Source organism: Lissotriton helveticus, chromosome 6 (genome assembly GCF_964261635.1).
Source record: "Lissotriton helveticus chromosome 6, aLisHel1.1, whole genome shotgun sequence".
NCBI classification, from domain to species: domain Eukaryota; kingdom Metazoa; phylum Chordata; class Amphibia; order Caudata; family Salamandridae; genus Lissotriton; species Lissotriton helveticus.
Genome location: NC_136067.1, coordinates 890,834,797 through 890,847,154, shown reverse-complemented (window position 1 = coordinate 890,847,154; position 12,358 = coordinate 890,834,797). Strand labels below are relative to the sequence as shown.

At 41.9% G+C, this 12,358-nt stretch overlaps 1 protein-coding gene across 1 annotated transcript in view; it reads left to right on the top strand.

Annotated features, from left to right (window-relative positions):
• The window catches only part of LOC144763170 (amine sulfotransferase-like), a 596,057-nt gene that overhangs the window by 86,007 nt on the left and 497,692 nt on the right, over window positions 1-12,358 (top strand). Inside the window, exon 2 of the mRNA XM_078648510.1 lies at window positions 11,164-11,328. Within this exon, the coding sequence (XP_078504636.1) occupies window positions 11,175-11,328 (154 nt within the window). The 5' untranslated portion in view covers window positions 11,164-11,174. The remainder of the gene's footprint in view (window positions 1-11,163; window positions 11,329-12,358) is intronic.

Here is a 12,358-nt window from a genome sequence, read left to right as displayed (position 1 = left end):
AGCAAGGCCCGGCCCTTGGTGGCTGGTGCGGCACTACGGCGGAGCAAAGCCCGGCCGTGAAGACTCCAGGAACAAACAGGTACCCCCAGTTGTACACGGCCCTGGCGCTGCCTTTATGCGCCTCCTGGCGCTCTGGTGGGCGTTGCTGGTGGTGGGAGTGGCCCGGCGGAGCCAAGCCCGGCCGGGAAACAGGCGGAGCAAGGCCCGGCCCTTGGTGGCTGGTGCGGCGCTACGGCGGAGCAAAGCCCGGCCGTGAAGACTCCAGGAACAAACAGGTACCCACAAAATGTTCATTAACTCTTTTATCTGTAGTCTCTTACCAGAAGCATTTACACTTTCTAAATCCTTTTCAGTAAACTGCACTCGATATGGTTTCTGCAATAATTTTGATGTTCCTACATCTATTCCAATCTCTGATGCAACTTCCGTCAATTTCTCATGAAATACTCTTGCTCTTCTGGTTATACTCTTACATAAGAATAACAACTCCTCATGATTGTAAACGTTAAACGTTTTATCTTTCTGTGCTCACATTACCAGCTATCATTTCTTCCAAATCTACTTTCAATCTGCTGATATCTCAAATCTTTGGCTGTGAATTTAATTACTCTATTCCCTGTGCCCATCTCTCTAAATCTTCAGGAGTAACTGCTGCTGACCCTCCGGTTCCTATAGGGATCCCTTTTCTCTCAAATGTCCAGGTAGAAATCGCTTCGGAGTTTCAGCTAAATGTTCCACATTTGGGAGATCCATTAATGAAATAACTGATTCACATTCACTGGCCTGACCATCAGAAATGATTACTTCTTTTCTGGGATTGCTTAACGGAATTGTCACAGCTTGAGGTTTCTGGCAAACCTTTTTATCTCCATATAATCTCCATATAATGGGATAACAGGACCAATAGTCACTAGTACTGTCAAGGCTTTGGCATTTAAAGTCAATTGGCTTATTTTCAGAACTAATTCTTCCCTAGTTTTATTTAGGAGTTCTCTCTCATTATCCTGTAACACCCTATTAACTGACACAACATGCAACATTTGTGGGGTTAAAGGCATTCCTATCACCGGTGTCCTTGAGGTAACCCTACTAGGTTCTTCTTGGTACGGTGGAGGGTTTTTAATTAAAATATCCTCCAATAATTCATCATCTGATTCACCATATCCTGTCGTATTCATGTGTTTCATTTTTTCTTTACACATGCCTCCTGACTGCTCTTCAGCTATTAAGACTGGATAGATACTCTCTGTCACTGCAGCTCTTCTCCAACGCTTCATTTGATCTCCACTTGACTCATACGGATATCTAGGCAAAAATCCTCTGAATCTCCGACCACTTCTGAATTTTTCACTAGCAAATGCCTCAATCTACCATTCTTTCAAAGCTTCATACTGTTTCATTCTAGGATTTGGTTCTAACATATTCAATCTATCTCTCAAATTCTGAATTATCATTAGATTAAAAGTACTATGATCCGGAAAAGCCAAAACACCATCACCTTTTGTATTCTCCACCCAATTCTCCAACCATACACACGTGTGATATCCGTTCTCCATCATCATAAATGAAGCAGGCGTTTTAGGTGGTGGAATAGGAATTCCCACTTCCAGGCAACACAGGCTTGTCTTTCTTAAAGAAATGTTTAATTTTCTTCATTAACGTCATTTTCTTTCTTTCTCCAAACATTTGAAACGGACGATGTAGAAAAGAGTCTTCCGTACCTCTTCTAGCTCTATTACCTATGTCACTCACGTCCCATATCAGCACGACTCACACCCACAGTCAAATTAGGACTCAAGCGTAAAAGAAGAGGCCCCCTACTATTTAGGTGAGGTTCCTTAAGGTAGGGAAAAATCAATCAATATACAGATGTAAGGCAACCATTCAAATAATGATAATTAATAATAGTACATAAGCAATAGAAAATGGAAAGAACCAAGGCAACAACAACTATTTATCAAAGATACAAAATATAATTTATTTTCATTCTCAACAGTTGGACAATCTGTAATATTCATACACTCACTTTCATGTCCATCAATCATACTTCCATACATACTCAAAGCAGTTTAAAAACATTGTTGAAATAGTAACATTTTCCACAAAAGTGATAAATGGACACAATGTATAAAGAGTAAATTCAATTGAAACATAGGGGCACAAAATCAAGTGACTGGTAGTGTTTTACATAACGACTCAACATACAATACTTTTTCGAACAATCCTAGTGCGGCTTCTATCTATCAACCAATCAGACTCAGGCTCACGCTGGTGGTCTGACCAATGCTAGTGCTGCCTTTTGTGTTGTCAGTATTGCTCCTCACTACTGGCCCTCTCTTTACAAATCTGCTTCTTTCTCACGCCCGCTATTCCAACCAATCCCAGCACGGCTCTTTGTGACGTCAGTACAACCCCTGCGACTGACCCTCCCTTCACAAGGTAATACAATAACTAATTTTATTTACTTTTCAAAATAAAATAAAAATCTGTTAGTAAAAACATACTCTGTCTGCTCCACTAAATCAGAATAGATTTCGACTTATCGCAGAATCCTGTTCACTGCGAGTAAAAACCCCTGTTTACCCTTCATTCAAGCTCGGGAGAACCTGCTACTTCTTCAGTGTTACCCCTTTTGGGAAATAAGACCAAAGTTTCACCAGCGAACTCTCTGCTATCATTCTCACTCTACTTTTACACAATATAATCACTAATATAACACTGCCAGCCGTCTGTAGCTTCTCAGTATTATAACAGATGAGTAACCTTCTGCAGTATGGCTTCTATCACCACCCGCCATTCAAATTCCATTTCCAGGATGCCCAGGCAGCCTCTGTGCTTCTAGACAACATAAAACAGGACACTAACTCTTTTGTTAAACATGAATCAATAATCAATAATCAAATGTATCACCAAACTAGTCAATAATAACCATATCTCTGCTACCAGAAAACTGATCCAACGGTGTACCAACAACAGTTACTCTACTACTATATACTCACCTGGCCCCATAAACTCACTTTTGAGTAAACCGATGGTTGTCAAAATGTTATATATTTCACAATATTCAGGATTGGTTATTTAATACTCCTAACTAACCTTTCACTGATCAAAGAGTTCTTTCCTCTGGTCAATGGACCATTAGTTAAACTAGTTGATGGTGATAATTAACATAACTCTAACTTGTTCTTTTATTTAAAGTAAATAATGACAGACTCAAGAAAGTTTTAAATCTTTTTCTAAATTGAATGTATGTGAACCATCTCAAAAATACAGTGCTGTCACCAACATTCATAGGAGAGAAAATTCAATTCATAAACACCAAGCATATACTTCGGACTCATACAATAATCAGAAAGGGAGAGGACGGAGAGAAAAGAACATCTGCAAATAACGAAAAATGTTATTTACCAAGGATGGTGTGAAAGACCAACCCCCTGGCCAAAGGGCTGGTAATGGTCCTCCGTGTTAGGTCAGGAGACAAAGATTTCGGGATAGAATTCAGGACAGCATAGTTGACCTCGCTAGAATTCGGACGATGGCGCAGCACCCCTCTCTGACACTGTCTTTCTCCTCGGGATTCTGCCGCGACCTTCTGATCTAACCCAATTAATTAGGATAGAAAGTTCTGCTTCAGGTTCTGCATTTGGCTCTTCATCAGCATCTCACAGCATCTCTCCCAGCAACGGCATCTCCCGCAGCAAAGACAGCATCCAGCATAGCTAGCTATCTAACTAAGGCTATCTTAATTATACCTTTCGTTTCTTCACGTTTGACCCACTAAAGTTTCAATATCGTAAAAATACGAAATGTGATTGGCCAGGCAAGGGAGGAAGCTCCATCACACCATGCTTACATGTCACAAATTAGTTCAACTATTGTTCGCAAACCCATCCCCTTAATTTGTATTCATAAATTGAATTCCCAAACAATTTCTTAGTTCACCTTGAAACAACATAATAACATCATGAATACGAGTCTTCATTATTGAACTCTGCACCATCCATTCTCATGCTGTGACACTTGTCTCTTGGCTCCCATTCAATCTCCCAGTCACCGTTCCGGGCTCCATTTCAGTGGACATGCGCAAACTTCATGTTACTACGCTTAATTTAGATATGCTAGAGAGGCCCAAACAGGCACTAGTGATAAAGTCAGAAAGACAAATATTAATTTCACAAATAAAGTGGTTGGACTGTATACCACCCTCCTCTACTCTATTCCCCTTTACTTATTAATACTTTTTCCGCATTAGCATTCCGAAAATAGCTTGTTTTCGTTTCAAGTAAACCAATGCCTCTCCGCAGACAAGGCTATTCTCTACGACAGGAATCTGCTACCGCCCCTGCGACGGCTCCAGCGTGACTCTACCACTTGGCAGAAACTTCCACTATCCCTGCTGGGCCGGACGGCCCTCTTCAAAATGATGGCACTGCCTAGGTTCCTCTACGCCCTACAAAACTATCCAGATCTGGTACCGAACTCTTATTTTGTAGCAGTGGAGGCGGCGCAGCGGGCCCTCCTCTGGTCAGATACTCCTAGAATAGCACTCCACAAACTCACGATGGGATGGTACGACGGAGGGATAGCCCTCCCAGATATCCGCAAGTATTACTGGGCTGCCCACCTGTCTGCGATCAACCAAGGGACATACAGCGAGGGTAATGACCCAGGTTATGGGATGGACAAGTGGTTACTCCCCGGTGGGAACTATGAAGCCGCACTCTATTCTAGACCTGGTAAACATCAGCTCACGGGACCAACGAAACACTCGGTACAAATATGGCATATGGCGCAGCGTAAGCTTGGTTGGTCCAATACTCTGACCATGGTCACTCCATTATGGGCATCCGAGAAATTAGGAAATCTGGGACGCACGAAGGGGTTCCATAGCTGGGACCTTATTGGCATCTCGCAAATTAAAGACTTGTGGGGCCCCAAAGGGGTCAGGCCCTTTACTTACCTACAAGAAACATACGAATTAGCACACACTGAATATTTCAGGTATATGCAAATTAGACACTCCCTCTAATCTAACATACCGCCTGGAACTAAACCCCCACAGGCCTCCCCACTCGAGGACAGGCTGCTAGACGGACACATGCCAGAACACGCCATCTCCCTCACATATAAGAAACTTATAAACAATCCCCCTGACCCACTCGTGTCCCTTAAAGAGAAGTGGGTGGCCGACGGGCTGGAGATCGATGATGAAGAATGGTCGAATGCGTTGGCATCTCCTAAAGAGGTGGCGATATCGGCTAGACTTAGGCTCATACAACTGAAAATACTACATAGAGTGTACATCTCCTGCACTAGACTACAGTCGATGGGAAGAGGGGGGGAGGGACTCTGCAGACGGGGATGCGGGGAGACGGGCTCCTTTTTCCACATTCTGTGGGACTGCCCATTGTTGAGGAGGTACTGGAGACGTGTGATGCAATGTATGCACGAAGTATGGGAGGTAAACATACGCCTGGAAGTGAAGAGGTGCCTCTTGAACATTTGGGAACCCACAGACTTGCCTCCAAAAGGGAAAATCTGGGTTACACTGCGGCAAATGGTGGCAAAGAGGAACATCGCCCGCCTCTGGGGCGCACCCGCCCCGCCGAAACTAGCCGAATGGCAAAAAGACATGGATTGGTGCATGCTGCAGGAGAAGACTGTATATACTGTGCGAGGATGCCCCAGAAAGTGGGGGGAGGTATGGTCAAGATGGAACGAATACAGAGGTGACATATGTGAACCTCCGCAAACCCGCCGCTCTGTCTTAGAAGATGTATAATAACGTGTTGCTCCCCAAGGCTAACTCAATTAATAATATGTATCATACTGTCAATGTACTATACTGGTGTTATGAATGACTCTACTACACAAAATGTAATGACCAATTTATTCACCTTACTCTGCAAATAAAAAGATTTTTAAATAAAAAAAGTAAGCCAATGCCATGTACGTGTGTCTTCAAGACTCCATTTTAGTATCTTCTGCTCATGCGCCAGTATTTCCCACCAAGCGTTAGTTCGTCATACTACGTAGATGAAGTTGACGCAAGCACACAACAGTTCCCCATTTAAAACGGTATTAGTTCGTCTTGGTTGTTATCCGCGTTAGTACACACGTACGCAAGCTTCACTAACCCACCTGTTCATGTGGTGCATATTAGTTATTAACGAAACTTTATTATTTAACTTTGCTAGTAAGGTAAATGAGTGGATTGCATATGAGCAAGTCTCTTTTCTACAAAACCTTGCTCCATCACTATAATAATGAAAGGTAGATAAGGTCGCAGTGGCAAGGAAGCCTGGTGGACATAGGCAGGGTGAGCCACTTAGAAACAAAAAAAATGTCAGGGCAAACGTGGTATATGAAAAGTAACTACAGCGCATAGCTTGAGGGCTTAAATTACAAGTTTACATAGTGAAATAGATTACTTAATCATGCATGAATGCATGTATTACCGGTCGCGGGTGGCGGTATCATAAACCCAGACAAGGTGGTTGATGGAATAAATGGAAAGCAGCATGCAATGGCGTTTATGGAGAGGGCAGCCTTAAGTAAAATGAGAGAGGGAAGTAAAGTCGCAAAAACAAACAGATTCCTAGAATCTGAGAATATGCCGTGATCGGGGTCAGTGGCGAAGTCCATTACTTACTAATCCAAAAGTAAGCAAAGTCATCTCTGTGTTCCCAGTCAATGAATAGAGTCAGGGCTGAGCCATGCCAAAATATATGCACTCTCAACCGACGTCTAAAACGTGCAGAGTCATCCGACTGTGAACGGTCACAAATCCATGGTAAAGTTATTAGGAATCATTTAAAACAAGTGCACCAAACGAAAAAAAGGAAAGAATAAGGAGGTTGAGCATAGTGCATGAAAACATAAATATATAAAACCAAAATAGTGAAAAACCTGGAAAAATAATGTAATAAATATAAATAAAATAACATAAAATGAAACATAGCCACATATCAAAGAAGTCAAAGAACATGGAAGAGGTATTGTTAAGCCATAAGCATGAGAAGGGAGACAAAGAAAGAGGGTCCTCTAGAGAATAGAAAACAAAGAGTGATTACAGAAGGACCTGTATGATTCAAGTCATAGGGCACGAGAGTGCAAATAAAGACAAACGTAGTCATATAGTAAAAATATTAAATAAGGAATCAATTGGGTGAGAGAAGAAGAAGCACACATGCAGGTCTGACGTCATCACAAGGAGAAAACCCAATTGCATGGAGGACTCCAGATGAAAGAGGCCCAAAACAGAGTTAAGGTCAGACATTAGAATAGAACACAAAGCACAAGATAGAATTCCAGGAAAAATTCCCAACAGAACAGGAATTGTCTGGGTCACAAATTCACAATATCCAAATGTTAAAATCATATGTAATATAAACCAATGCAGATTCAGGGTCAAATTTACAAGAAAGTGACTCATCTGTCAAGATGCGTCACTTTCCCTGCGCCACCCTGAGAAACCCTTGTGCCACTATGGATGCACCGTATTTAAATGTGGCGCACCATGGCTCAAGGATTGACAGATGCGTCAGAAATTCTGACGCATTTGTTGACGTAAAAGTCAGGTATTGCTGGTGCTGTGTCGCAAGCATGACGTAACTCCAGCAATGCAGGGGAGGCCTATCCTCATTGGGGTGCATCACTCCTTACGCCTGCTTCAAGCAGGCATAAGAATTTGACACAGTGGCGTCCTAGAAGTGGCGCAGTGAAATCTTGTATATTTCACTGCGTCACTTCTACGAGGCTTTTTAGTGTTGGAACACCCACCCTGCATACATTATACCTACCCACCCTGCATACATTGTACCTGACATAGGTATACTGTGACGCAGGGCTATACAACGTGACGCAGCTCCCTAGATGCGTCACATTGTAAATGGGCCTCATTTTTACGCTGTTGCTGCCTCAAAAGAAGTGACACAACGATGGTGCAAAAATGACGCAAGGGGTTTATAAATTGGCGCCGCTGTGTTTTACTCATCTGGTAGCATAGTGTTCTGGATTCCGGAGGGGGAGGGAACCCTCCTAGGCGTACCTGAAAAAATCTAGGGATACCAGAAAGGGAAAAAGACAGGGATGCAATGTGAAACGAATAAAGGCTCACTACGGAGGTGAAATGGTGATCAGAGCTACAACCAGATTCTTCATCAAGAGATAGTCATGAAAGTAAGTCTAGTTAAACCCTGGTCCCACCTGTTAAGAGTGACTATCATAGTGTAGAGTGCTATTCACTTACACCACTGCCCCCGCTGTGGGTTTGGTGTGTAGCTTTCCTGTCACATTATTACATGTTGGTCAATATATAGATTTTTTTGTTCACAGATTGAAGTCTTTGGCGCATAATCTTTTTTTAGGGATGTAGCATAAATAATGATACTTACTCAAAAGTATGATGGATCTGCCTTTTCAGTTTACCACTCAAAATGCAAACTTCACCTTCTAACTCCTTTTCATAACCCTCTTCTTTGAGGATACAGTTTAACTCTGCCAATTCAGAAGAGGGCCCCTACTCTAAACCTCGCTTTGGTAGTTGCCCAAGATATTATCTCCTTTAGGGATTTTCTTTCTTAGTTGGTTCCTGAGAAAATATGTCATAGCCCTGTACTTATTGGCTTTGAACATGTCTGTTTATTTTGTGAAGGACAGCTTTTAGACCTGTCGGACGTAGCGTGAACTACTCCCAAAAGTTTTGCATTTGCCCTACACTTTTTGCTGAAATTCATTTTTGTTGGCCCTAGGAATCTGTGCACTTTACCACTGATAACCAGTACTGAAGTGCTTGTGCTCACTCCCTAACACATTGTAAATTTGGCTTACACATATTGGCATATTTAATTTACTTGTAGGTCTCTTGCAAAGTGGTATACCATATACCCAAGGCATGTACATTAAATGCTACTAGTGGGCATGTAGCACCTATTGTGTCACCCACTTAAGTAGCCCCTTAAAACATTTCTCAGGCTTGCCATTGCAGCCTTAATGCAGTTTTAAAGTGCCAATTCGACTTGGCAATATAACCCCCTCACCAAGCCTTAAACTCCCCTTTGAATTACATATAAACCATCTCTAAGTTAAGCCCTAGGTACCACTAGGTATCCCATAGGGTAGGATGCATTGTAAGTAGACGGTTGGACATGTGCTCTTAATTTTTGCATGCCCTCGTAGAGAAAACCTCCTAAATGTATTTGTCACTACTGTGAGGCCTACCTCTCTCATAGGATAAGACTGGGTTGCCTTTTAACATTTAATGAGTGCCAACCCTCGATTGGGAACAGGTGGGCATTTCATTTTTGGTGTCTGAGAAATTGAAATTAAAAATACGCTTTATTGGTAAAATCAATTTTTAAGTTACAATTTTGAAAATGTCACTTCTAGGAAAGTTGGCATTTTTGTGCTCTAACCATTTGATGCCTGCAGCCTGCTCCTGGGTCACATGACTGGGTATAGTTGGCAGTTGGACTTTGTTTATTCCTCCAAGACAGCCACACAATAGAGGGATTAGGTGTGCCTGAATTGACCATCAGCTGGCAGGGGGGGAGCTGAACAAAGCCCACTTGAAACTGAACAGGCTGTGCTCTGCTTTTGCACCGCAGGCTTTTCACCCCAGCATTGTTCATGCAATTTGTTTGGAGACAGGGTGTCAAGAAACTTCAAGCACTTCATAGGGAATTCTCTAGAACCTTTTCTTACTTCAAAGGAAGAACCATGACCCTCAGATCCACTCTTTAGTACACCTCTTGACCTGTGGATGACTCAGAAGGAATGTTGTGTTGCTCTCAAGAAGAACTGCTACCCTGTTTCCCTTCAGCCATGCTGCTCTGCTGCCTTGGCTAGATGGACTGGACCTGCATCTTGTGCCTGAGACCACCAGATTGACTCCAAGTGCTAGTTGGTTGGCCTCCTGATCAGAGCCTCATGTACTGGAAAGGCTCCAAGCACCTTGAACTCAGCAGCTGGACTTAATCATTTGTGACTCCTATCCCCAAGTGGTGCCACTCCAGGCCTGGACCCTTGGAGATGGGTCTGAAGGTGCTCTGCCAGCCAAGGTGTGGTCCTGTGAGCAGAACTGACCGCTCAATGTAACTCCATGTAGTCACATTGGAACTCTTTCTGTGCAATGTATTCCCGAAGAAGGGCTATGCATCGTAGTCCACAGTCTCCTCTGAAGTGCTGCTGCATGACACATCCTCTAAGCAAGCTTTCTCATTGGAAGCCCCTCATCAGTGACATCCTCGCCGATGATGTAGGACTTTGCATTTCAGAATCCTCAGAACCACTTCTGCGCGACGCATCCTTGACGCGGGATCTAGCAGTTCTCAGCAAACCAGGATTTGAAGTAGTTTGTTCAATGGGCCTAACTGGGTCTCTGTATCTGGCCCATGTTCTATTATGGTCAGCCTGACCCCTCGTGATCTTGGTCCGGTCCGGCACAACCTGATAACCAAAGTTGGAGATTTCTATTTCAATTTTCACATAAATATTTAAAACTGCATATGTCTGGTTCCACTGGTTGGATTTTTGTCATTTTGGTGTCAAATCAGGTATTAAAAAGTACTCTATTTTTGTAAATTGGTGTGGCATTTTTCTTGCATTGTTTTCTTAATTTTATTACTGTTTGTGTGCTGCATAAATACTTTACATATTAGCTCTAAGTTAAGCCTGGTTGCTTTTGTGCCACGCTACCAGAGAATTAAGCACAGGTTTATTTAGTGGCTTTTGAGGTACACCCTGACAGGGATTGAAACCGTTTCCTCTAACAACCCAATTTCTCAATTGCAGTTAAGAACTTGTTTCGTACCATACAGAGATAAGTCTGTGGCTACTGCTTTGGAATTGTGTTTGAAAGATAACAGCAATATGATATGTGTAATTCCATTTATATAATGAATAGTTTCTGAACTGTTGGTATAAATGTGGACAGTGAATAGGTTATCATTTGAATGCTGGGGATTCAAAAAATTCGAAGCAATCCCTTTTATTTTTAGTTTTTGTAATGTTTTTAATTGACTATAAAATAAAACTCAGCTATAGGTCGAGATAAATTCATAGGACAGAAAGTGCTCTGCCAAGAAAATAATATATTTTGCATCAACATTACAGCAATACTCACCATATTCTTCAATTTGGGTTATAATGCTTTTGTTACAGGATCTTCCATCATGACAGAGACAACTGATACATCAAGCTCAGACTTAATGGAACACAGAGGATACAAATTGTTTAAGAATATTGGTACACCACAAACCATTGACGCAATGTTCGAAGATGAGATCCGAGATACTGATGTTTTTCAAGTCACGTATCCAAAATCTGGTGAATATGTGAATTCTCATTATTTAGTCTTAGTAGGTTCCTTTTAATATTGTTATACTTACAGATTTGTTGAGCTTATTTTCCCCTTTCATTTCTCACTTCTAATATTGTTATTTGTTTATCTGTCAATATTTGTGTTCAATTCTGAAAATCAGGAATTAAGGTAAGCTGCATTTCATGGCATGGCAGCACAAGATAGTAATCAATAAGGTACTGTGTGAGAATGTGTAAATGAGTGAGTGAGTGAGTAAATGCATGCAGTCAAGACTTAAAGACATCCATTGGTTTAAGAAGGATGCCTTTTCGTTGATTTGAATTCCTCTCTCTATCTCTACCTCTATAACTGTTCTACCCCCATTCCTTCTCTCTGCTTTTACTCCTGCTTTAAGCTACCTGAGAGTCCCTCCGCAATACAACCCCTATTCTCTCTACAGTGTCAGTGGCACAACATGGCATGCAGCCCAATGGGTTATCATCCCTACCATAATTAAGCAAACACACACGAGGTTACTGTACTCTCCAATGAGGGTGCTCCCTATCCACACTTATCCTTGATGTATTTTTACCACATCAAGACAATCCAAACCAACATAATGTCTCTACCACTTAAAATACTCTCCCTGAATACAAAGGGTCTTCATGACCTAGTTAAACAAAGAACAATTGCAGATTATTATAACAAACTGAAGAGAGACATTATCATACTGCAGGAGACCCAGTTAAAAGCCATCCAAGAGGCATCATTTTATAGTCCATGTATTGCGGAGATTGGCATCTCCCTAGCACTGCAGAAAAAGAATGGGGTTCTCACCTTAAAATCCAAAAAATCTAAAATTTCTGTGTTATCTCACACACATGGCCAGCAGGGTAGATGGCTCATTTCCAGGGTTGAGAAAAGGGACCTAGAATTTTATATTGTTAATGTCTATGTGCCAAATGATGACCCATTGGCCTTTTGGAAGAACCTTGATAAACGAATAACAGAACTCCCAGACGATCTAGGGGTAATAATAGGAGAAGACTTCAATCT